General features: G+C 48.4%; 1 protein-coding gene across 1 annotated transcript; it reads right to left on the minus strand.

Moving 5' to 3' along the window:
* Positions 1 to 7,978: 7,978 nt before the first annotated feature.
* metrnla (meteorin like, glial cell differentiation regulator a) lies at positions 7,979 to 14,473 on the minus strand. The gene is made up of 4 exons (XM_035525677.1): positions 14,122 to 14,473; positions 11,442 to 11,839; positions 8,757 to 8,816; positions 7,979 to 8,634 (listed from the first exon to the last, which is right to left on the minus strand). The coding sequence occupies exons 1-4, from the start codon at positions 14,217 to 14,219 to the stop codon at positions 8,321 to 8,323; spliced, it is 870 nt and encodes a 289-aa protein (XP_035381570.1). The 5' UTR covers positions 14,220 to 14,473; the 3' UTR covers positions 7,979 to 8,320.
* Between the last annotated feature and the right edge of the window lie 11,653 nt (positions 14,474 to 26,126).

A 26,126-nucleotide genomic window follows, 5' to 3' on the forward strand; every position in this document is an offset into this window, starting at 1 on the left:
AAAACTCTGCCCCGTCTCCTACCTATCAATCTCCTTGCCCATTGTGATGCGAAGAAAGCCATCCATCATCAGGGCAATCTCATAGTGTCTGACCCCCAGCTCTTTCCTGCTGTGACTCAACCATCATTGTCGGCTCACAAAGGCTGTCACCGGGGGCGCCCCCAGTCTGGCCCCGCCCTCAATGACTGGGTTCGTTACGTCTTAATTCTGATCTTCTTCACTCAGTTGCAGACCACAACGGCTCAGAGGGCAGGGGTCAAAGCAGGGCTGCGGTCGCCACGGAGATGCGGCGAGGATCGCCGGAGTTGGAGACGCATGTCGGATTCTGCGGCCTGGTCTTTAAGATCCTGGGGAACTGTCCGTGTCTGAATTAATGGCGGGTTTGTCCACAGGCTTTATTACCTATACATTTCACACATTTTCCAAAGAGATGCACTCCTGTAATAAACCACACTAGGAAGGATAATTCTGCTTAAAGTATGTCTTCTTTTTTCTTTACACTCACTAGGCCTAATGAATGTCTCGATGTGAAAGCGTGAAGACACAAAAGAATTCCAGACAATCCTGAAAATGGCACCTCAGACATGGCCTTGTCTCAGGCAACTGTTTGCCAAGGTTACTTAAAAACCAAATAAGGTACAATAAAACTGTAATAGTAAAGCATTTGTGATTGTAAACCAACAAATCAATACAGAGAGTCCTTACACTCTTAGCTTAATTGAGTTTTTTGGTACTATCCATCTTATGAAAAGTACATTTCCTAACGTTCTGAGATTATTTCTACTTGACCAAAAAATAAGGAAACTTAACTGAATCAGGCAGTACACATGGTGTATGCTCAACATACAGTTTTGTAGGTAACTTGGTTCGTAAAGAGACTTGCTAGATATTGAGTAGCAGCAGTACTGTATCTCACTGCAGGGCCTACAACCCCATGAGACACCACATGCTCATTCAAGGACAAAGATTTGGATGTTGGCTTCACCCTGCCCTGGATCATGAGAGGATAATGAATTCATGACATCATGAGAAAGTAGTCGCCCCAGTGACATAGTCCGCTGTTGCCATGGGGCTGGTTAAATGGCAGTGCCAGGTTTTGTGTGTGTGTGTGGGGGGGGGGGGGGGGGGGGGGGTAAACAGAGGAGCCATTGGCTGCATGTTTGTTCAACATCCCTCTTCTCAGGCCAAAACCTAAGGAGGTTTTGGGGTGCTAAGAAGGTCATTGGCTATGACTGTTTGGTCTTAAGACTACCCCGACCACACAAGCTCCCCACTCTGTGTGTGTGTGTGTGTGTGTTTGCAGAGCTTGTACACCTTCCTGATGAGGCTTAATGTAGTCGTGCGAGCTGACAGCCATCTGAAACACTCAGTGAAAACAGAAATAGAAGAGAGAACAAAACCAGCCTAACGACCGATTTGTTAAAAGGGCCAAGGCTGTGGCCTTGGTGGGCTTTTTCCCTGTTAAGACTGACAGACACACTGACTCACTTGTTCTCATATTTAAACAGAAAAGACAAAGGATTTGAGTGAAGGTTTTAATCTGATATCTTATCAGGTTTTAACTGTCAGTATGAACAAAAAAGTCTGCCGTGGACTATGGCTGGCACCACTTCCTTGTATTGATGTCATTTGTTAATTTATAACCTGGTGATGGTTTGGTATTTATTGATGTGTGTGACGAATCACTCAAAAATAAATCAGTAGCTGGGATGCGAAGGTACGTCACAGAGAGGAACCAGGTAGCGGTGGAGCGGTCACCTTTGTAATTTACAGACATAATCACAGGGTCTTTCTCGTGAGAATTATGGGGCCAAGGTTTTATGATATTGATACTCAGCCCAGAAGCAAAAAATGAGATCGACAGAGAAATACAGTCACTGGAGTGGAAATGTTTTCATCATCGTCTTTGCCTTTTGAACTTGGTTTGTGTTTAATTTGATCCTCTCGAACATGCTGAGGACTAACTGTTAAGTCACACGAATGAGACAGAAGACGGTCTCCAAATTCACTGGGATGCCGCTGGTTTCAGTGCTTACAGCAAGAACTCAGCTTCACAGTTGTGCAGTGTGCAATATATGATCAGAAGATACAAAGAAAACCACTGATCATGATACATGTAGCTAGAAAAGTGGCTGTGGTCAGATCAGCTCTCACGTCGGCTATTCACATATTCCGTATTTGTACCCGAACAAGCTAATTAAATAGTATTTATCATCGGTGTAAAAAGTCAACTTTGTGAATTAAATGTCCATGGAGCTGTATGTAGGAGAACAATAAGGGGCATAAAGCAGACCCTTGAGGGACACCATTTTGCATTTTTTTATACTCTGAATGATCTGTAGTTTAACACACTGCCAGCAACCGTATGATCAAAACCAAGGGCTTCTCAATTTAAACCTTCTCAAGCCTGCTCAGTGAAATATGGTGGATGTCGTGCTTAAGTTGAGCAGAACCAAATGAGGAACACATCTGCAGTCCGAGACGAGTGGTCTTTGACCGCTCTAGTCATCATTGATTCTGTACTGTGACGCTTCTGGAAACCCAACCGAAATACTTCATGCATGTTAGTCTAAAACAGACAAACGCAAATAAGAGCAAAGAGTAGCTTCCAAAATCTTGGCTAGAAAAACATGTTGTAAACTGTATAGTAACTGAAGAGGTCAGAGGGTGCAAAGTTTAAAGGAACAGCTTGAAAAAACTTGAAAAAATGCAGGTACGTCATCACTCACATTTTTAAGGATCCCTCACCTAGTAATATTAATTCCATGAGTAGCCTAAATGTCACCAAGTCAAAAACATGCAGTCCATTTCCAGGACAGAAGGTCCTCAACTTACTGTTGAGATATGAGAATTTCTGCCTGTTCGTTATCATGGGTTGAATTAAGTAGCCAAAGTAGACCTGGGTGGTGCATTTACCTTACCAATTTAATCGACCTGAGATTTAACTGAGATATAACTGAGCTGAAATCTGTCATATTGTGTGCTGAGTTCACTTAGGTGTGGAAAGTTTGCTTTGACTACCTTGGAAGTGTACACAATTCCTACCAAAAAAAAAAAAAAATCTAGTTCTATTGTTATTACTCATCTGAAATTCAAAGCAGATGAGAAACAGCGTCATTCAGCGCAACTGTGAGCTGGGTTCACACCGATGCCAAGAGCCAGACTTGGATCTAGTGTGCGATTAAATTTGTGGGCTGGCCCTAAGACTTTGAGGCATATTCGTAATAGCATCAAACCTCTTGGTATGACCAACTCAATTGCTGATAAGACACGGTGTGGGTGTTAGAGTACGCCAGAAGACAACGATTCCCAAATCGTATTTGAATTGAGTTGGATTTGCCACACCATGCGACGGCACATCCTTTTGATCCCTGATGTTCTGACAGCGGTGTCCTTCACCTGCGTATAGGCATCCAACATCGTACCGAGCCAATCTTCCACGGCCTTTCAACTTTCACGCTGGCCTCTCAAAGAAGCTGGACGGGGAGTGGGGTGGGGGGAGATTAAGTGTGCTCTAACATTTCTGGATCCCCCCTGGGGTCATAAGGTTATTTGACCCCTCCTTCTTGTGCCTCGTTTTTCCTGCTACAGCCGTGGCGGCGCGCTCCGAATATCTCTCTGATTTGAGGCTGGCCTTGTGAATCAATTTACATTCATTTTGGACTGCAGGGATTTTGGTCTTTCAGATCCAATTGCTATTTCATGTCCATCTTGTAATCATTAGCCTAATGGGTCATTTTCCTCCCGTCACTCTATCACTATATATAGTTTATGAAGAAAACAGCAAAGGCTCTTTTATTTATATATTTCCCCCCCCATAAAGTTATGGTGGTAAAGTCTCAAATGATTTATGATGAGCCCTCTTGAATTTCACCACCTCGGTCATTACAGAGCATTTTATCATCCAACTTTGTCATTTTAATCCAAGGCCTCTATTTCAAAACCTTATTTTTAGCACATTGTCATTTTCACGAGATTAAAGATATTAATGCGTTCTCCAGAAGCATTTTTTCTTTCTTCCTGTAATAGTGTACTTGTAATGATTGATTTGTACCAATTCAGCAGATTTATTTTGTTGACCTCATTCGTGACATCCATCAGGTCCTCCTTTCTCTCTTCCTGAATTCAGAGGCGATCACATGCAGCGGCTGAACCCTGTACCTCAGTAATGGGAGACTCCAGCGGGACCTCTCGAGTCTCAGCAAGAGCTGCGGCAAGCAGCTGTGGGCGGGGCTTGTGGGGTTTTTTCTTCGCACAGCGGCTGGTGGGCGTCGTCCGGAGAGCGCGCACTGGAAGCTAAGACACGTGCAGACTCCACAGAGCTCTATTGATTCACTCCAGTCAAGGGACTGCAGGGGTGTGAGTGTGTGTGTGTGAGTGTGTGTGTGTGTGAGTGTGTGTGTGTGTGTGTGTGTGTGTGTGTGTGAGTGTGTGTGTGTGTGTGTGTGAGTGTGTGTGTGTGAAGTCAACACATTCCTTGCATTCTTCTATTTCCCTTGTTGGAGAAATGTTGCAGGCCCATGGCCTTCCCTCCCTATCTTCACTTCTCTCTGATCACTCGCCATAGTCTCTCTCTCTCTCTCTCTCGCGCTCTCTCTCTCTCTCTCTCTCTCTCTCTCTCTCTCTATCCCCTCCCCTCTTCCTGCCAGAGTGACTGTGCGATTTGCTGCTCCTGCAAATATCCCAACCACTTGTGTTTATCCGGCCCATCCCAAGGACTTCCACACTGAGCAGTTTCCCACTACTTTGAACTGCTTTCATAAATCCTTCGGTCTGATGTGCACGTGGACGTCGACTCCTGCCAAATCGCTCGTTGTGATTATAGTACCAGGGTCCAGGAAAGTCTGCACAGTCTGCTCTCGCCGCATCCTCCATCTGACCTGCCCCGGGCCAGGTTCACACAGGCATTCATGAGGGCAGCTCATCCCGAAGCGCCTGGTAGAGCGTAGCCTCCAAACCGGCCTGGTCTTAACCTTCCAGTAGCTGAATAACTGATCTGACGCTTGACTTTGCAGCTCAGGCATGCGGTACTTCCCCAACACGGTAATGTTAGAGCAGGAGTCGATGTCAGCGATTTTTCACTATTTACAAGCGTCTGGACTGTGAGTTTCGCAGGAAAGTTCTGATTTCAACTTTGTGAATCGTCTAAAGCAACAAAAAAACAAAAATCCTCCAAAACTTCAAATATGCATCATATATTATTAATAACCCATCTACCTCTGGACTCTGCTGTCCAAATCAGCATTACTGTGTATCTAAAAAATATTTTGGTTTGAGGTCGAGGCAGACAGAGTGTGCATTCAGACAGATCAGAGCCAGTGTAAACGGACAGCCACACACTCATGCACCCCCGCCACCCCCAAGCTCCCAGCCCCCGGCACTCACAGAGTTTTGCTGCGCTGCACCGTTGCCATAGGAACTCTGTTTGCATTTCCCAGCGAGCAATTCCCGAGCTGCCGGCTTTCGGCTGGCATCCAGCCTTCCGAACAGGCTCCCAGGTCAGTCTGCAAAAGCGATTGTCTGTTTGTGGCGACTCACTGAGCGACATTATGGGCGCATTTCCGACCGAACAGAAAGGGGAGAGAAGGTGAAAAGCTTAACCCTGCATTCAGCCTTGACTTACAAATTTTGAGGCAACTGCTTTGGCAGAGACCACCTGAAGAAGGGTGCTTTTATTACCCGAAATAAAAGGCTACTGTTACTTCTTCTAACGGCAGACCACAAATATCCATACATTCATAAACCTTCCATATAGCCTCTTTCCACGTCGTGCTGAACGTACGCGTGCTGCAGAGGCTGACGGCGTGCTGTCTCGCGCTGCCCTGCGCTCAGACCGGGCCCGCGCGCACACAAAGAGCCCTTTCTCTCTGACCTCGAGTGCGCGAGCGCGTCCGCGGGCACCACGGCAACCCCGCCGAGAGGAATGCGCCCGTGAGTGGCGACTCTCTCGCACCGTTCCCCAAACAGCCCTAATGCGTTTCATACGGCCCGGCCCCGGCGACGCCCGCGCACCGCAGGCAGGGGGGGAGGGCGGAGCTTGAGAGCGACTGCGCTGCGGGCTTGATTAAATAATGACGGCATTTCTCCGAGAATGCGGCTTCATCAGAAAAAAAAAAACAAAAAAAACAACAACCAGGCCCATGATCAGGAACGTCTGCGCTGTCTCTCCTCACCTAAAACGAATCTCCCTTAGAATGGAAATATATTGTATGCCTACATTTACAAGCAAAACACATAGAAAAACAACAATATAGCACGCATACACATATGGTACTTAAATGTTAAACAGTTAAATCACAATCTCAACCGTTTTTTATCTTACTGAACTTTGTTACCTATAATATACTATTATATACAGACGGGCTGAAAATTGATAGCCTATAACATCCATAAATTCATGAAGTAGTAATTCATATATCATTCATATATATGACGTCCTGGACCTTATTAAATCATAAAGTCTTTCTGGGATTTTACATACAGTCTGGGAAACTAGACAAAGAAGAGTACCCAATCAGAAATAGCCAAAGAAGAGTACCCAATCAGAAATAGCCAAAGAGTACCCAATTGGAAATAGCCAAAGAAGAGTATCCAATCAGAAATAGAAAAGGAGGGTACCCAATCAAGGCTAGGGGAAAAAAATGCCAGGGGCACCTCATTGATCTTGGACAAATCAATGAACACATTTCATTGAGAGTATTGAGAGGAGAGATGTATTACAGCTATAAAACGGTTTAGAAGTTGAACTTGGGTTGTGACCCCCCTGGCTGTTATGGGAGGCAACTTCTTTGCCCTTTTAGTTTCTGAGGGCTGAAATGACTGATAAATAGGGCTGTGATTGAACCCAGCGACAAACTGTACAAGACGGGCAAGTTTCTTCCTATGGAAGCAATCGATGAGACGGAAAACAGTCTCAGTAAGGCAGGGGTTAAAATAGTGATTGTGTTCTTTTCTTCTCATTGTAGTTCATATCCCTAAACACATGAGGCTGAAGCAGCAGGGCAGAACCTCCACGTGTCCTGAAAATGACTTACCCTCCACGGCCAAGGGTGCAGGGACAGCTATGGGCGCCTGCCTCCTTCTTCATCCGTGACTCTCTGCTGCACGTCTCCGTGTCTCGGAGCCAGCGAAGACTTTCCACATTCAGACAGTAATGACCCAACTACACTGATCAATAAAAAAACCCCTCAGCAGAGTAATAAATAATGTAGATGTCTCTGGACTGTTCCATTCTAACCTTGCATTTGGTCTCATTGAACAGATTTACTGTGATACGCAAGTTGGATGTTGGTTTGAAAATGACCAAACACGACATGAAGTGAAGCTCAGCCCAGCGGTGTCTGCCAGACAGCAAGCCTGGTGCTTTCAGGCTCCGAGAGGTTCATATCAACGTGGGGTGCAGATATAACGATACATTAGGCGTTACAAATATTTCAACTGGATTTTAACTGGGCAGCTTTCATCTGTGAGGGCCATGAAGTGAAAATTGAAAGAATCTGGCTCCTGTAACTACACACACTGCACGACAGAAAGGAAACAAGACGGAAGGGCCCGGTTCTATTAACATAAAGCTAGACCTCAAACATGCACAGTATGTTGGTGATGGCAATACATCTCTGGAAATGTGTATAACGGCACACGGGTTATTTAAAAACATGACACGCCATTAAGGTGTCCATTTACAGGATAGAACACATGGATTGATTCCACAGAGGACAAAAAAATGTTTTAATCTCTGAAGAAGTAAAAAAAAACCAAAAAAAACAAAAAAACAAAAAACAAAAACAACAACAACAACAACATACAACATACTTGCAGTTCAACAGCCTGGAGACAGTACAGGCAGGAACTGCACTTCAAAATTTCCTTAAAAAATAAAATTCAAATAAAAGCAGGCTTTTTTTTCTATAATACATTTCTGTCATAAGAAACAACTGCAAAAACTGTACAAACAAGCTTTTTACAAAAGCATTTTGAGTCTTCCATTGTAGAATGTTCTTTCACATTTTTGCACGTTTAAACGCGCACATATGCTACATCGACCGTTCAAATGTAAGGCATTAGAATCCAAGAGTATCAGATTTAGGACGTCACGAGACACGAGGGAAGTTGCTTGGCGAGCAGACGCCAGCTTCAGCCCTCTGTGTGCACATCAGCATTACGGGCTCGAGAAGCTGCCGCCAAACACGTCAGAGGGAGAACGTAAAAGGGGGTCTCATTTAAGTCTGATGGTGTAGAACCCGGAGAGAGAGAGGGGAAACATCCAGCCCTGGGTCCAGTTCCTTCAGGTGAAGCAGTGCGGGTGCTCTCTGCCTCGTGCTCAGTCTGTGTCGATGTGGCAGGGGTTGGTCCCCTGGCTCCTGGCCTCCTGGTACACTCTCAGGAAGTCCCTGTAGCGGGGGCCGCAGGTGAGCCACGCCTCCCCAAAGCGCACAGTGCCCGTGAAGAGGAAATCGCCCTGGCCTGGCCGCACGCCGCACTCGCGAGGCAGGTTGATGTGGCCCGCCCACCGCCTGGCCCGCACGCCGCCAAACACGAATACCTGGCTCTTCTGCCTGTACAGGTGGCTCAGCGTCACGGCAACCGACGTCTGCTCCTCCCCCTGCTCCACCCCAAGAATACTGCCACGCGCGACTACAGAGAAAATGTCAGTCAGTCAGAAAACAATACATACCTATGCACAGGCACATTAAAGTCACACAGAGCAGCTGTGCATAAAATAATCACATTAGATGGTAGTAGGGAGGGTTGCTCACCAAAGTCATTAGTGCAGACAGCTAAAAGCAGCTCCACATCTGTGCAAGGCTGGCATGGGGCTGAGAGAGAGGGAGGGAGAGGGAGAGGGAGAGAGAGAGAGAGGAGATAAGGATCAGGATCAGAAACACAATTCCGTGACAAACACAGCACAGTAACCCTTCTCTTGATAAAGAATCCAGATCAGGTTACTCCCCCAGTGAGGGTCTGGGTAGAGTTCCACGTGCATTGTGCTGTGTGCGGGGAGAGCTGGCTTTCGTACAGCTTGTTTTTTTAATTTGTGGATGAGATCACACTTACTGGACTGCCACTCCTGTCTGCAGTGTTTCATTACTCAACATATTGGTAAATCAGCAGTTACATCGGGCTATTTGTTGCAAGCACAGACCCCCCTCCCACACACACACACACACACACATACGGACCCACACCCCTTCAGGCATACACTTAGGCACCTTTATACACACACAGATACACCACGCTCACTTCACGGCAAATAGGAACCAGGTGGTTCGAGAAGAAAACAAGGCAACACTCCACTGAATCCTGAGCCAGTGTCAGTCCCGATTGGTTGATCTGTTCATTTGAATGATGGCCAACGGCCAAACCAGCGCCAGATCTGCTGCCACACTGGGGGTGATGCCAACACCAAATCAGAAGCCTGTTTGGCTGGCTTGTCTGTCAGTTTCACATAACACCCAGCTAACCCCACTGTGCTGTGTAGGCAGAGATCTGCGATGCACAGTCAGGCGTTCATGGGCTCTCCTGCAGCGCACAGTTGGGACGAAGGGTGGGGCAGAGGGCGTGGCCAGGGGCGGGGCAAAGGGACACACTGTCAGGAACTACAGCAGCCATCTGCCTGTGGCCTGAGTACTCAGATCCTGTAAAAACTTGAGCAGGGTGTTTGCACAGGTGGTCAAACGTAAGCAACACCAGGAGGCGGGGGACCATATTGTGGCACTGCATGTTCAGAGACAGAGTTCAGAAGTTGGAAGGGAAAAAGCGAGGGGGAGAGGGAGAGAAATTTAGCTGTTTTACCCTCTTTTCTGCACTCTGATGTGAACAGTGTCTTCTGTTTTAGCAGAATGAGAACAGAGGTTGCGGCTCAGACCAGCTCCGTGCCCTTACAGCGCCGAGAGTGTGACCCTTAGCAGGCGGGACTTTTTAGGGTTATTTTGGGCGAGGAGCATCTGTGCCGGACGGAGGCGGGAGTAGAGAGCAGGTCAAAGATCAGCTGCTGTTGCAAGCCATGTTGCAAGGCAAGACATACTGCAGACGGGGTCAGGGGTCATCCAGGCGTGTGCTCAGCAACAGCTGCCGCTGGCCGAGGTTTTCAGGGTCGGCGACCTCCCGGCTTTGATCCGGGGAGGCTGTCGTTCTGATCGGTCGGAACGAGGGCCCGGAGAGCAGGATTAGCTGCGTCCCGTGCAACCCCAGGGTGTCTCGCATGCCGGAATGGGCTGGCATCCCTCCGCCTGAGTCAGCAGAGCCGCCAGCCGGCCGGACCACTTCACACGCGGCCACATCTGGAGCCGGCAGCATTCCGTCCGGACAGAGGAAAAGCCACAGAAGCCCCAGTTTGCATCCCCACCACATTAGAGGAGAGGAAGAGAGAGAGCGAGAGAGAGAGTAGGAAGAAGGAATGAAGATGAAGTGTCTTCTTCCATCTGGTGTGGGCACATTCCCTGGTGATGGAGTTCAGAGAGGTTCCAGAACAGCAGGTTGGCGCTTGCAAGGTGACGAAAGAGAGCACTGCAGTCACAGCAGGGAACGTGGATCTCTTTCCACACCTGGATTCCAGCCGAAATTCTGGACTCGAGCTGAATCCATGGACAGGAGTGCCAGTCACACTGCTTTTTACTGGAGCTCAACCGAAATTCCAACAAGCAGCTGGGATTAACTGCTGCGGGTGTAGGTGAAGGATGGAATGCGCTTTTGAAGAGGAAGGCTATCAAATTCTAGTTCTAAACCCGGCTAATTAAAACGTCATTCACAGTCCACGTTTTTGGTGGGTCGGCACTCTGAGTCCTGGAGGCCAAACTCAGTCTTAACCTCTGCAGAGCCTTCCACGCCCCCAGACCCCCACCACAAGGTGCCCAGCGTCCAAATGCCCCTGAACTGTAGAGGATCCTCTGTGCTCCGTGCCACCCAGACCTCTGCGTAACACAGTCGCCGTGACCCCGGGTTGCAGGGAGCAGGTATGGTGTGAAAATAAGAAAGGCTCCTTTTGGAGAGGCACCATGGTCTGATCAGTGGGGCGCCACCGCCCCGTGGACTGCCGAGGGGCCTCCCACGTGGTTGCCGCAGGACCCTGACCCAAGCGGTCGGCACCAGATTCTGACCCATGGAGGAACCATTAGGAAAACAAACTGCACACCGTTTCACCAGCTAACAGTGAACGTGGGTCATATTGAGTTGAAACCCTGCAGTTCCTAGCACCCCCCACCACCTAACACTCAATCTCCCCACGTAGCATGGACGTATCGGTTACTGAGTGAGACAATATAAACTTTCCATTCGCTCAAAATAAAACACACACAACTGTCACTTTGCAAGTGAATACAACTAAACCACAGCATTGGTGCACTGAACAAAGCCCCAAGTGAATGAAGGGAATATGAACTCATATAGAATGCTCCGGAAAAGAGGTACCCCCCCCAAAAAAAGGAAACAGCTCTGCCTCGTACCAGCCAGTGAATGGGGGTCGGCTCCAGGCCTGTAGCGGACCAGTTCGTACTGGAAGGCCGTGATCTTGCGGCTGATGTCTGTCTGGGGCACGGCCTCGATGAAGAGCGCCCCCTCCTGGATGCCGAAGCATTGCACGTGTCCCTCGGCTTGCTGCCGCTCGTGCAGCAGCAGCCGCAGTTCACCCAGCCGGTCCAGGTAGATGCGCGTGCCGCTGGACTCCCGCGACGGCTTAATGCACACCCCCAGGTGGGCCGCGGCGGCGGTCGAGGCCGGGGCCGTGTTGGGCCGCAGGTTGACGATGACGGCCCCCGTCGGGTACAGCCACTCCAGAGAGCCCTGAGAGCAGCGTAGGTACACCTGCTCCACGTCCTGGGTGTGGCCTTCGTGGGACAGACCACTGTGGGAGAAAAGGAATGGGTATGGAAACGTAAAGCGTAAATGCTCAAAAGAGGAATCAACCAGAGCGAGGATTTGATTTCAAAATCTTTTAGCGCAAAAGAGTAAAAAAAATAAGCGAGCAGTGTTTTTATTCTTGGCATTTTTGTACAGAGCTGCAAAACCAAACTCAGTGGAGCCATTTTAGGGAAACAGAACACTACTTAGTTAACCTACTGCGAAAATTCATCGCAAGCCATTTAAGTAATTTTCAAAAGGAAGCGATCCGTCTCAGATATTTAAACGAGGTTTTTTTTTTTGGGGGGGGGGGGGGGGGGGTCAGCCGCTATTCACACAAATGGAGCTCACCAAATTATGGTGAAAATACCTGAGTTTCACTTTTCTGCCATTTTCTGAGAAATTCAGCAACAAAGGATGCCTCTAAACTTTTCACCAATCAGAGAGAGTGTTTTGTGGCTGGCCCATCTTCAGGTTGAACCCGGAGCCCGAGGAATTGCCTCTGCTCTGAAAGAACGCAGTTCACATCTGTGTACCCTCCCGTGCAATGTGTGCATGAGCCGCTACAGGACCGGTGAGGCACAATGGCCACTAAACAGATCTGTCAGCACGTACACGCACACACACACACACACACACACACACACACACACACACACGGGTGCACACACCAAATCACACACACACACTTCATTTTGTCATGCCCGTTCCTTCCAGTGCATTGGCACGATCCACACCTGGCGCACTGCCTTGGGCTGCATTTTTGAAACCGAAGTCAATGAATCCCGAGGACGCACGAGCCCCGGCGCCCGGGCGAGCGCTGCAACAGTAGCCAGGGCCGCGCCATGCAAGTGCAAATGCGGGTCAGGCACCGAGCCCTCCCCTCGGTTTCAGCTCCTCAAAGGGCCTGGAAGCTGCCCGTCTGGGCTGGCCTTGCTTCCATCACCACATCGGCGTGCTCCGCGGGACCGTGGCCTGGACGCCCCCCACCCCAGACCATCGCGCGGCGGCTGGGGCTGAGGGAGACGGGCGTCCCCGCAGACGAAGACGGGCGGCAGTCCGAGAGCTGGAGGTGCTGCTCTCTAATTAAAGGGAGACACATCAGAGATGCGTGCTGTAGAGAGAGACTGGTTTCAGGCCTGACTAATCGCCACCAGAATACGGCCTCAGCCCAAAACTATGGCACGCACTCACTCCCACCCCGGGCTTCTAATATGGAGAGTTCAGTTATTTGGGTTAGCTGGTATGATTCTTTTTAATGGTGCTGACTATTAGAGATCAAGGAAGAAAAAACTCAAACAAATGTGGGTTGTGAAACTTGCCATGGGAAAGATGAACACCACTACCAGTGGGCAGGAGTGACAAAACCAGCCATCTTGTCCTTAAACTAAAGTCACTTATTAATTTAGCTTTCAACGAAGGAACAGGCTTATTGGTTAATGTCTGTAATAGTCACTGATGTAAAATAAATCCAATAATCGTTAAATACATGCCACATCCAACCCCTCCAGGCCTGTTACTGAGACCTGTTCTGGACCACACCACGGTCTCTTAATTAGACACAAACCACGCATGCCTACAGATCCTACACAACTGTTAAACGGTTCTGACTTTGCTTGCTCACATGACGTGATATTTTCTATTTCTGACAAAGAACGATCCATTCATGGACAAAATCTTAAGCATGAAACAAAATTAACATATTATACAGCACATACTCAATGTGCAACCTATTAGTAGGGGAAAGACATCAATAGATTGGGATAACTGAGTGTTAGTGCGTTTCCCCCACACTATGAACCGTAACCAGCAGAAGACCTCGAGTGAGACTTCACTTGGACTTGGGCGAAATTAGACGTCAAGTTGGACAACAAACTGCATCCGTTTTTATCGATTGCAAAATTAGAGTCGTCGAAGGCAGGATGTCGAGAGAGTGACAGCAGAAACCAGAAACTGTTTACCCTACACTTTGAAATGAGAATATGGAAATGTACAATTTTCATACGAGCTTATTATTGATAATAATAATAATAGTAGTAGTAACAATAACAACAATAATAATAACAAGAACAACAACAAAAATCGTCATTCTAATTAAAGTAGCAGTTATGCGGGGTTTTTTTGTGTTGTTTTTTTTACGCGAAAATCATTTTTAAAAAGTACTTTCAGAGACGTAGGCTTCAGCATAGCCGCGTCTTGAGACAGGCTAACTTCAGTAGGTTATTGGACTAACCGGCCTTAAACGCTAGTGTACAATTATCCAGAGAAAAGAAAGGAAACGCTTACCTGCCCTTCCAGCTGCACTGGTCGCTGGAGTACTGGGAGTGAGCGATCCGACACAAAACAAGACCGGATAAAAAGTACGCCAAGAACGGTGAGAGCATGTTTGTCTCACCGCCGTTTCTGTCCAGTGCAATGGTTTCGGCTTCTGATTTCAGACAGAGTAAAGGAACCCAGCGTCGAGGCTCCAGCTACATGGTGTTTTCGTCTGTGTCGGTCCACTACACCGAGTCCGATGTGTGCTCTCACTCCATGTCCCGAGTTGCGCACTACCGCGGCGCTGTTTGCGCCCTTCCAGAGCTCAGCGCGTAACGCCGCTCGGATCCCCCCCCCGCACTGCTGCCTAACCGAGCACGCTTGCGCAATGCGCACTGGCCATAAAGAGAGGAGCGGGGGCAGAAAACAGCAAGAAACCCATTGCCTATGCCTAGTTTGACGAGTTATCGTCGTAGTTCGCCTTTAATAGAGACTGCGATGAAACGTGTAGTCACCACCGTATCAGGCCGAGCACGATTAATTAGATTTCATTATGCTTCTCAGAGTGGAGTTTATTTTAAGTTGTACAAAGAGTGCTACAGAGTTGTACAAAGAGTGCACCTTGTGGGGGTTCTGACGTCCTGTAAATTATGCACCTCTCCTGGCGTTTGTACAAGAGACTTGCAAGGTGTTGCTAAGACATACTGAAACTGTCACACTACTAACCATAAGGTCATAACTTATTATAGTATCTACTGCTCAACAGTTTCGCACGTTCAACGCAAGCAATGGCAAGTACGTGCACAGAATAGCGTTATAGTCTGCTGTAGAGGCGACCGCGTCCTTCTCCTAAGGTCTGCAGTCCACTGATGGAGGCGTTTTTCCTTCAGTATTAACAAAGGGCAGTGCAGAAGGGTCCAGAAAGTCAGGCATTACTGCGTTTTGCCCACTGCCTCTCTGTAGTGAACTAGTAAAAAAAAAAAAAAGCTTTTGGTTGTTTTTTTTTTCTCCTTCCCCTTGTTAACTCTTAAGTGTAACCCGAAGAAACCCGTTAGACAGGAGAAACCTGAGGTGCCTAAAACAGTTACTCCGAAGCAGTTTCATAAAACATGACGCTGCGAGTTAGTATGCACGCGCATGTGTGTGTTTGGGTGTTATGGAGAGATGACTGCAGAGGTATTTGTTTTGATATTGCCTCACAGTTGGCCTGCTCTGAGTGACACGGGCTAGACATGTTACGACAAGTCCGGGGGGTGGGGGTCAGTGGCATCTGTATTACACACAAACACACACACACACACACACACACACACACACACACAGATACACACACACACACACAGACACACACACACTCACACACACACACACACACACTCACACACACAGACACACACACACTCTCACACACACACACACACACACACACACACACACACACACACACACACACACACACACACTCACACACACACAATCTCTCTCTCTCAGTTTCTCTGTGTGTGTGCTGTTTATACCTGTTTGAGGGACATCAACCAGAACAAACCACTCTAAAATGGAAATAAAGTTAATCTTTTAGTCTCTACGTCTGCGGTGATTGAAAGCAGATGTTAATGTCTACTTCACAAAAATGCTTTCAGAAAAAAAAAGCTTCCAAACAATTATTTTTCACGGATTCGGAATGTGATGTAAAGTCCGCCTGTAATTCATCAGCAGCAGCAGCTGGTTGCCGCTGGTGGTGTGTGTGTGTGTGTTTTAATCGGCCCAGCTCTTCTCAGAAAGCAGATATGGACTGAAAAAACAGAGCAGATGATAGCTCCATGGGCCATGCTACATGGGATCATAGACGAAAGAGTCGGATTTCTGTGTGTTTTCTTTGAGTTTTGCTACTTGCGCAGGGAAGCAGCCGATTTCAATGTCACCAAGCGTCACAGATTAGCCACAGTGTATTACATTGCTTTGCGGTCACATAGGGTCACTTGATTAAACCCACTGCACACATTCCGGCCCGTTTCCTTTATACTTGTTTTATTTCTTGTGAGACCTCTGCATTGTTGGGTAGCCTCTAATCGCCATGGCGTTCACAGACTCAGGTCCGTACGTTTTGGAAGGCTGGCTTTATGCCAAGTGATCCCGCCCGGCACGGTTCGGTTCACAGCTGTGTTCCTCCCTGCTGCATGCATTATTAAATCATGGTGGGTTTTTGTTTTTGCTTTGGTTCTGTGTTACTTTGTTTACTTATTGAACTGAGCATCTTATAGTTCAGATAAGGATTTTTAAGAGTGACTCCTACATGCTGCTAATCTGTTACAAAGAAGGGTGAGTCACTTCCAGCCCTGGGGCCACAGGCAACTGTGAAATAGTCTACAAATGGAAAGGTGTGTGTGTGTGTCTTCACAAAAGTGCAGGGGAGAGACAATCAAGACGACGTATAGGGCCATGCATTGTGTCATCAGTAGCCTCTGAATCACGCCGCAGATTTCTGAGAAAGAGAAGTCCATCTTGTTTTTCTGACTTTCCGAGATACACATGAATCAACACTAGCAGGAAAGAGGTGTGTGGACCAGGTGGATTTTAGGGAATAAACCCCACATTCCCTGCACTTACAGCGGTGTGTCATCATTGTAGTTTACATTGTCCTAACAACTGTAATCTATGCAAACGGCAATCTGTCAGGCATCTGCAGTACACGGCTGGCGTATGCTCACGCATAATCTATGAAGCGCACAATGTCGCGCTTGTCACACGGCTGGCACACGTCCACTGTTTGGTAATAAGAAACCCTTTGACATGTTTACACAACATATGCTATGAGCCGGAAATTTTGTTCATATGTCAGGCCTGTTTTGCGGAGAGCTGGTTTGACTGTATAAAAGAACACATATATGCACGCACAAACACACACACACACACACACACACACACACACACACACACACACACACACACACACACACACACACACACACACACAGAGAAACCCCACAGAAGTTTCCAGGAGCTGCCGTGCATTCCAGCACAACCATCTCTTTAGTTGATGTCAGCACCTTTGCCTGTTAACTCTTGCAGGGATACGCTGAAGCTGCAGTGTAGCTCAGAGGGGGCGTGTCTGGGGAAAGCAGTGTCCCTCCACTGCCCAGTGTCCAACCAGTACCCAGAGTCCTCTCAGCTCCCACGCACAACTCTCAGTGGTCCGCTAAGTAAACGGCACGTGTTTCTGGGCATGTGTAATGAAATGATGAGTGTGAGTGTCACTCTAGGGAGTAGGGGTGTGTCTTGGTGCGTGCGTGTGTAGGATCATCACTCGGACCTTTAATGTTTTCGCGCCGTGCGTTTCAGCCCTCACCGTTGTGCCACACTGCACTCTACCTCATCCCTGTAAACCCACTCCATCTGTGGCTCCGGTTCAGCAGGAGGGAGGCGGGGCCACGGGGGTCTCACCGACAGGTGCAAGATTATTGGCCGACGGCAGCAGCGGCTCGAGAGCGATTTAGTGAGATTAAGGAGAGAGGTAAAGTTTACACGTAGCCCACGAGTCGTCTCTTTTGAATGCCAAAAAGACGTGAATCAGCCGTCTATTTCTGAGGGACTGTGGAAGGAAGACACACACACGCACGTACATTTCACACAGCTTTACGTGATATATGCTTTCAGCCTGTGTTAAAACCACATGACACTGTGCACCAGTAAGAGCAGGGTGTGGTGATAGTAATCCAAGTCTGACTCATGACTATTAAAAGAGGCTGTTCTTTCCAAACCAGCACAGACCTCAGTGCATTGCTGTGGTGCCACTAACAGTGGTGGAAAAAGTGCAATCAGTGAAAGCACCTTGAAACTACCCTGAAACTACCCCGATGGAAAATTGGTTACAGCAATGAAGTGTCTGTGGTACGTTTGAGACTGTGAATGTGTTTATTTTCAAATCAACTTGTGAATCCAAGTTAGATGCATGAAATAAGTTAAATATCTCAGTGTGTTTTCTTTACGACTCATAGCTCCCAAACTGGCTATATTTACACAGTCACTCTGATTTTACTCCTTAAAAGTTTATGTAAATAAAATGATTGAATTTATGCTTGTGATTTCACAGCTAAAGTATTCCTAAAATTTATTTTTCCATTTTCCCTGACAAGTACTAGAAGACATGCACAAAAAAGTCAGAGACACCACAAACCAAAGTGAGGTGGTCTGCTGTATTGCCCAGCTGTTAGAACATCTGTTCAGGAAAACCTACGTCAGTGGGTGGAACATCAGACAATTAACATCGCTGACTCGGATTGACAGACATCTCTGTGATATCTTTTCTAATGGCACGCATCTTAAAACATCTAACAGGCAGTGTATTAACGCAGTCTGCAGTGGGGCATCTTCATCTCTGTTTCAGTGGCTCTCAGTGGGCACCTATCGCAGCTCAAAGGCAGAAGTACAAAAGAGAAGAACAGTCTATTTAGTGATACAGTACCTCTACCTAGTTCCTCTCTGCACGACGACAGGGGTACCACTGCTGAAGCGAGTTTGTGCCATAAACCAAGCCCACACATTAAGGGAACTGGATGGTTTTTATTCTTCACAGTTAATATCAAAAACAGACGACACTCACGCCTAACAGTAGTCAGCGGTAACCCAGGGCAAGTCCAAGACCTGCCGTTCATCCTCACTGATTAGGTTTCTTATAAACAAGCAAATAACAAACAAACAGCTCAAGTACATAGAAGGGCCACGCATACTCCAAACCAAGCATGCAGTGCTAGCACCAACACGCACTCATTTGTATCTCGCTTTGCACGCATCGTCTAGCTGTCAGATATGAAACCCACCGAGACACTCGACACCGTGCCATTCACTGTCTTGGCCCAGATTGGCTCGGTGTGTTTACGCGTCCGAATCTTTTCGGAGCAGCAGGAAACAACCGCTTTCGAGCAGAGCCAGAAGCGGGGCCCCCATGCTTTGGTTCCTTCTCCGAACGCGTTGAAAAATGTTAGGTTTGTCGAAGGTCAACTAACTTGAAGGAGTCATCAAAACCTTATGAGCATGCGAATGGATCTCTGACGGCCCGCTTCTGGAGACGATGCACATGAGAGGTCTAAACAGCTGATCCTATAGTGCACTGAAAGCCCTACTCACAAGGCAGCGAGCTTTCGAGCTTTTTTGAAGAAATAAGGCGTCGTTTAGAAACATTTGGGTTCGTAAAATGGGGCTGTTCCTAACCCCCCCCTCCGCCCCCCGTTTCATGTTCTTTCTTTTTTTAACACATATATTAGGATTGCCCCACTACCACCACACCCACCTCGATGAATAATCAGAATTTCTCATTTGCCAAATCAGCGGTGCTGAGGCACAATTACGCAGTGCCCTCCAGCGCGCCGGCTCGAGTTTTATCCAAACACCGTTAAACGGGCGCCGCTGCACTCGCAACGTTCAGCTGGCCAGGCAGCGCGGGTGATGGCACGCCTATCCCTGCGCCGCGGGTCGCAGAGCAAAGCTGTCGTTCTTTTCCAGGTAAGAATTCCATGGCCGTGCTGTCCTCTGGGACGTGCAGAGCCCGTGGTGATGGACCAGGGTGAGCATGTGACTCGGCTGGCAGCGTAACCATGAAAGTGGCTGGTATGAGTCAGTGCACGCCTCCACAATAAGTCTCAAGATTCACTTCTGCTTTGGACTTTCAGTATGAATATTCAACATTCACATTTTTGAACTGCTCTTCCTCAAGACTAAAAATGAGATGGTATAAATTTAGGCACTGTTCTCCTCTGGGTCATCTGGAATTGTACTCGGAGAACAGCCGACACTCCACATCTGCGCCGCGCGTACCGTGCAGTCTTCTGGTCATGCAAGGGATCGGCTCATCTGCTGGCACCTGCACTTTGCCTTTTGATTTCAAAATGCTCATCCAGGCAGCCCAACCTGTTCCTAAAGGACTCAGTTGGCCAAATCAGGTGCCAGCTGCCACTGGGTGGGTCCAAGGGGCAGGGTTGGGCAGGCCAGTTTTAATCTCACTAACTGCAGTGACACCCAATGTCGGTGCTGATTTGTAAGAAAGACAACGCTGTTCAAAACAACGTTCATTTGGTCCCATGACCACGTGAAGCAATATGGTCGACGTGTGTGTGTGTGTGTGTGTTGCAAAACCACTGGTCCACATTTTAAGAGCAGAACCTGCTATGTGAGATGCAGGATGCACACAGAGCATATTTGAAGGAATTGCCACACACTGAAGTGAGAATAATGGAAGGTCTGTCAGCAAAGCCGTTATGAAGAACATTCCAGAGAACATTCCGGAGAGTTCTGCTCACGTTGAATAACATGGCAACATTTTCTTGGCACGAGGCGTGGGGATCATATTTCTGATACTAAATAAGTAATAATAATAATAACAAAAATAACAGCACTGAGTAGCATCCGTGTGCAGGCCTGGCCGAGCTCTTACTGCTGCTGGTGCATTAAAAATGAACTAGAAACAGCATTCTGTACAATAATTAAATAATGAAATACAATAATTAATTTTGATAATCAGTAGAATAAAGCAGCTAATGAACGTGTAATGAGATGTGACCTAGTGGGTAAATGGCATCATACTGACAAGGAAAATACATGTAGCTCGGGCAGTTCTTCAAAGACATCCAACGGCCCAGACGCGCTCCAAACGTCCTGACAGTGACAGGCTCACGCACCAACGTGCGCACACATCTGCAGGCACTCGGCGTCACACTCTGAGTAGTGCATGTGTACGCGCAGGACTGACAAGCTCAGAGTGCACAGCCTCACGCCCGGGCCTACTCCCAGGTCGTCTGTCGGCAGGTGAGTAGCATCTGGGCTAGCGTGCCGCGGGGCGACGTGGATCCATCGAATTCCGCTGATGCTTCAGAACACGCCATTGCGTGGAACACAAAGAAAGGGCACTCCCTCCTCCAGGGAGCCACTCGGTCCCTTTGTTCATCCCATGTGCAGTGTTGAAAAGAGACACAATGCACACAGTGCCTGCAGGTGAAGAGACCGTACGGGGTTTAGCAGATCGACATGAGGTTTTGTCTGCCGCCGCCACCTGTTTAACAAGATTAATCACCACAGACACATTACAAGACCAGACAGGATTCAGCACAGGTGAACTGCTATAACATGGAAAGAGAGAGAGAGAGAGAGAGAGAGAGAGACAGAGACAGAGACAGAGAGAGAGAGGGTAGGGGTGATAAACACATTCATGGAGAGGGGTCTCTTGGTTGCATCAAGATTATCCGTTTAATCAGAAATTTGTTTTGCTATCCGGGTAACAAGGAGAGTAGCTGGCGGGCAATAAAAATGTGTGTGTGTGTGTGTGTGTGTGTGTGTGTGTGTGTGTACATGTATGCCTCATTCAGTACAAACTGTCACATGCACTAAGCAGCTTTTGGCCCCAGGTGAATCAAGCATATGATCTCACATTCACACACTCTCTCACACACACACACACACACACACACACACACACACACACACACTAATTTTCTCTACCTTTCTGCACAGTCACACTGTAAACTCTCGTATTAGAGCCCTGAGCTCATGCACACAACTTTCACTGGGTATCCTTAAACAGGCCTTAGGGGGCAGGGCTGGCCCTCGGCATGGGCGGGTCCACTCTCAGCCCTGCCTGTTTATTTTTTTGCGTGTTGGCTCTTATCGGTGAGCCCCAGGCCCGCCGGGTGTGTGGGCGGCGTGCTCCTGCCCTCTCCCATGGACCCTGGCACATAAGGAGGCAGTGACTCAGGGTCACTGACCTCACAGAGCAGCATGGCCAGTGTGATGGAGTGAGGTCAGACATGTGGCCTGGACGCGTGGATGGTCCCTGCTGCAGCACCAGCAGAGAGAGAGAGAAAGAGAGAGAGAGAGAGAGAGAGAGAGAGAGAGAGAGAGAGAGAGAGAGAGAGAGAGAGAGAGAGAGAGAGAGAGAGAGTCCTCCCAGCTTATTTCCGCAGAGGAAACATCTGGACGCTGCTTGCCTTGTTTGGTGTGAAAGTGAAATTAGAGTGTGAGTGTGTGTGTGTGTGGGTGTCTGTGTATGTGTGTGTGTGTGTCTGTATATGTATGTGTGTGCCTTTGGGCATGCACATGTGTGTGCGTGCGTGTGTGTGTGTGTGTGGATGTGGGTGTCTGTATATGTATGTGTGTGCCTTTGGGCATGCACATGTGTGTGCGTGCGTGCGTGTGTGTGTCTGTATATGTATGTGTGTGCGTATGTGTGTGTGTTTGTATGCATATATGTGTATGTGTGCTCTTACCAGCTCACCAGCAGCCTGGTGTTTGCTGTCGCACTCCTCTTCGTCACTCGGGGTGTGCCGCTGACGTCTCGTACCGATGGGAGGCTGGAGCAAGACAGGGAGATGGGGGATGAATAGGTCCTCTCCGGGGTGGGGGTGAGAGATGTGGTCTGGGTGGAGAACCTCTCCAGGCTGTGTCGACAGAGACAGAGCGAGGATGTCAGGGGTCACACCTGCTGATAATCCTGCTGTGTCTGAACAGGAGCGCAGTTGTACACACACACACCCACACACCCACATAGAGGGAGAGAGAGAGAGAGAGAGAGAGAGAGACACACACACACAGCGAGAGAGAGAGGGAGAGAGAGACACACACAGCGAGAGAGAGACAGAGACAGAGACAGACACAGACACAAACACACACACACACACAGTCTTGAAGCACTTGGCCTTAAAGGTGTCCCTCACATCCAGGGAGGACAGCAGAGGTCATACTCACTGCAGTGGTGTAACTGTGCAGTAGGATTCTGCCAAGCACCCAGAGCTTTTAACAGGACCGTCAGTCTGTTTGCAGCGATGGCTCAAAGCCTTTTGTTGTCCCGGTAAAACCATGTCTCTCCCTCCTTCCCGTTGAAGGTCCTTCAACACAGCTCTGCATGGCCAGAACGTCAGGATGAAGGGTTAAGGACCAGGGACGGCCTTCTCTCTGCAGGACGCCAGTGTAGACCGGAGCTCTGGGAGGGGGCGGGAGCTTGTTTGGCTTCCCGTGCAGGCCAGGCTGGTGACCCGCCCGTCCTCTCTACCTGCTGCTGACCCCAGACACTGACCTCCCCTGCTTCCACATCTAACCAAACATCACTCACTTCTCTGTCTTGCGTTCTCTCCATAAATGGCCACCTCATGATCCATGACCCAAGTCTAAATCAAACATGGAGTTTACATATGGTTGGTTTAATAAAAAGTATATTATTGTTTACATGATTAGGCCTTTAATCATATTTTTATATACAACTATGTATCTGCCACATATAGATGTTATAGCATTTAAAAATCTTTTAATAATGAAGTACTATGTATGTTGAAGAGCTATTATATAAAGAAACATAGCCGTAGTTCTACTTCCTCTTTCTCTGCCGTGGTGTAAAGTCTTTGTTTTTGTGCTTTTGGACTGTCTTCGGTATGTCCCTAGACTTCCTGTCCTGTCTTCCTGTCCCTGGCGCTCACACTGGGCCGCTGCCCTTCATTCTCTCTTACACACCCTGACACGCCCACTTTGATGGCCCCCGGGAGACCGGGTGCAGCAGGCTGCAGGGCGTTGAACATGCTGTTTACTCTGCAACTCGTGAGCGGTGCAGAGGTGTGTACCAAGCTGTGAGGGTTTGAAAGGAAGCAATACAGTCACAGACCATTTGCAAACACAGGGCAGTGGGGCCTTGGCCCCACCCTCCCTATCCCTTGGCCCCACCCTCCCTATCCCTTGGCCCCACCTAACACAAAGACTGGCTGTGTAGGGTTGTGGCCATGTGTAAAACTGGAATTTTATAATTGGCTATAGCATGCATGCGTGCGTGCACACACACACACACACACACACACACACACACACACACACACACACACAAGAGGCTTTTGTCAGTAGACTTGTGGTTTGCATTAAAGGACCGCTTCAAACCTGATATAGTTGGCAGTGATAGTAGTTAGTTGTTTACTACGCTATACAGCTGACGTACACCTCAGCTCCTGCCCTGATCAAACAAGCAGCCAAAAAAAGCAGCAGAAGCACCTAAAAGCATGACTAAGCAGGAGCTCCTTAAAGCATGTCTAAGCAGGAGCTCCTTAAAGCATGAGTAAGCTGTTTTAGGTTCCTAAACCCTGCAAGATGGTGGACTGACAGTAGTGGAGTGGTGCCCTCCATGATAGTCACCTCCTGCTCCATTCAGCACTCACACGGAGGGAGCAGGCTCAAGCCACGGATGTCCATTGCAGACAGAGATGGACGGCAAGAAGGAGGGAAAACCCCGTTAAAAACGCGTAAGTGGAGCTGCAGTTAGCAGTAGCAAAACCGTCATCCATCAAACGTGGCCTTGCAGCTTCCCTTCATCCATCACCCAGCCTGACTCTCTGTGAAAACGTTGGCCGTGAGACTCTCAAACAAACACTGGCTCTGTGAGACAAAGGCAGCACAGTCAGACCAAGGAGGCTGTTGGACTCACGCCCATCCGTCTCCTCGATCTCTGCCCCAGAGCGCCAGGACGCGCAGAAGCTCCGTGTGCGCTATCCTTCCCACCCTGCGCTTGGCTCACGGAGCGGGGTCGGGGGCAACACCGGACTCCCTGAGTCTGCTATGCCATGACCAAGGTGCTCTGTCCCCACCCACCTGCTCACTTGCTCCACCCACCCACTCTCTCACCAATATCCTGTCCGCACCCCACGGTGCTGACGGAGGGCGATTTCTCCAGGAGACGCAGCCATCATGTGACGCGCCACGCTCCTCCGAGCTCTGGGATTTCTCCATTTCCTCATCTCTCCTTCTCTCCTGGGGCAGGATCAGGCCGCCGTTCCAGACTTTCTCGGTATCCACGTGCTTCCCTGCTCCTCCCAGGGGGAAAAGGGAACTGGCACGGACGAAATGCAGCTCTTCTGCGGAGAGGCCGTGGCTGGGATCTGGAACAGAGAGAGAGATGGAGGGAGAGGGAGAGTGAAGCAAAGGTGGGAAGAAAAGCAAAAACAGTTCTTCAATGATTATTAATTTGGCTTTCAATCCTGGAGAATCCATAATAGTTTAAATCACAAACTCAGGACAGAAAGATAACCAACAGCACTGCTGCCAATGCTGTTAGATTAACACACAGCGCATCTCTCTTCCTGCCTCTTCGGGAAATGTGAGCTGGCACAGGAAAGATGAGATGGTTCAAGTAAAACCATATATCTTTTATATATTATGTGTGTACTACGCTGCTATTTTAACTACCTCTGTACCTCTACATCATTAGCCAGAGTACACCGCAGTTAGATGCCGTTACTCTCGGGAAGTCTGGGCCTCTGGGCCGTAAAGGAAGTGGAAGGTTATGGGGTGCTCATCTCCCCCGGTGCTCTGGCCGAGGTCCCCGTCTGACGACGCAGGTGAGACTGACACAGGCAAGCCTGACCGTGCATCTCCACACTCCTGAAAGACAAGCTGGAATGAAGCTGTGCTCAGACAAAACGCAGGTAGGTCTGTGCTGTCAGTGGACGCACCGATGATTGGTGTGGATGTATTGTCAGTGACTCACTCCTGCTCAGTGTGTGTGTGTAGATATGCTGTCCCACAACCAGCAAGAGAATGACTTCAGCACACAGAAATGCAGTGTGTTCCATTCACTCCATCTGGTTCACTTTAGCTCCAACATCAGCACGGGTGCTCCCACCTCCAGACACACACACACACACACACTCACATACACACACACACACGCACACACACGCACACGCACGCATGCACGCATGCACACACACAGGAGTGTTCCAGATTTCACTGGTTTGGGGCACTATACAGACTCCTCTGAATCACTAATTCATACCGTTATTAGTGGTGATGTTTTATTCATGGTCACCTATTGTTGTTATTAACACAAACCAGGTCATGTGACTGCTGTCATTAGAGGACTGTCTGGCTAAAGCTCAGCATCTCATCTTTCTGTGGCTATTCCTCCTGATTCAGGCGAGTGATTTAAGCAGGAATTCATGAGCATTCTCCTTTCTGCATAATCTGACTTGGTGGAGTTAGATGTCACTGTCTTCCTGAAAACATTTTTAGCCGCCCGA

This window comes from Electrophorus electricus, chromosome 4 (genome assembly GCF_013358815.1).
Source record: "Electrophorus electricus isolate fEleEle1 chromosome 4, fEleEle1.pri, whole genome shotgun sequence".
Lineage (NCBI taxonomy): Eukaryota > Metazoa > Chordata > Actinopteri > Gymnotiformes > Gymnotidae > Electrophorus > Electrophorus electricus.

Excerpts from the sequence above, each read along its gene's own strand:
- metrnla (XM_035525677.1), bottom strand. The coding sequence starts at position 14,219 with ATGCTCTCACCGTTCTTGGCGTACTTTTTATCCGGTCTTGTTTTGTGT. Across the intron at positions 11,840-14,121 it reads CAGTGCAGCTGGAAGGGCAG|TGGTCTGTCCCACGAAGGCC; the intron begins GTAAGCGTTTCC and ends TTTCTCCCACAG. Across the intron at positions 8,817-11,441 it reads CGACCCCCATTCACTGGCTG|CCCCATGCCAGCCTTGCACA; the intron begins GTACGAGGCAGA and ends CCTCTCTCTCAG.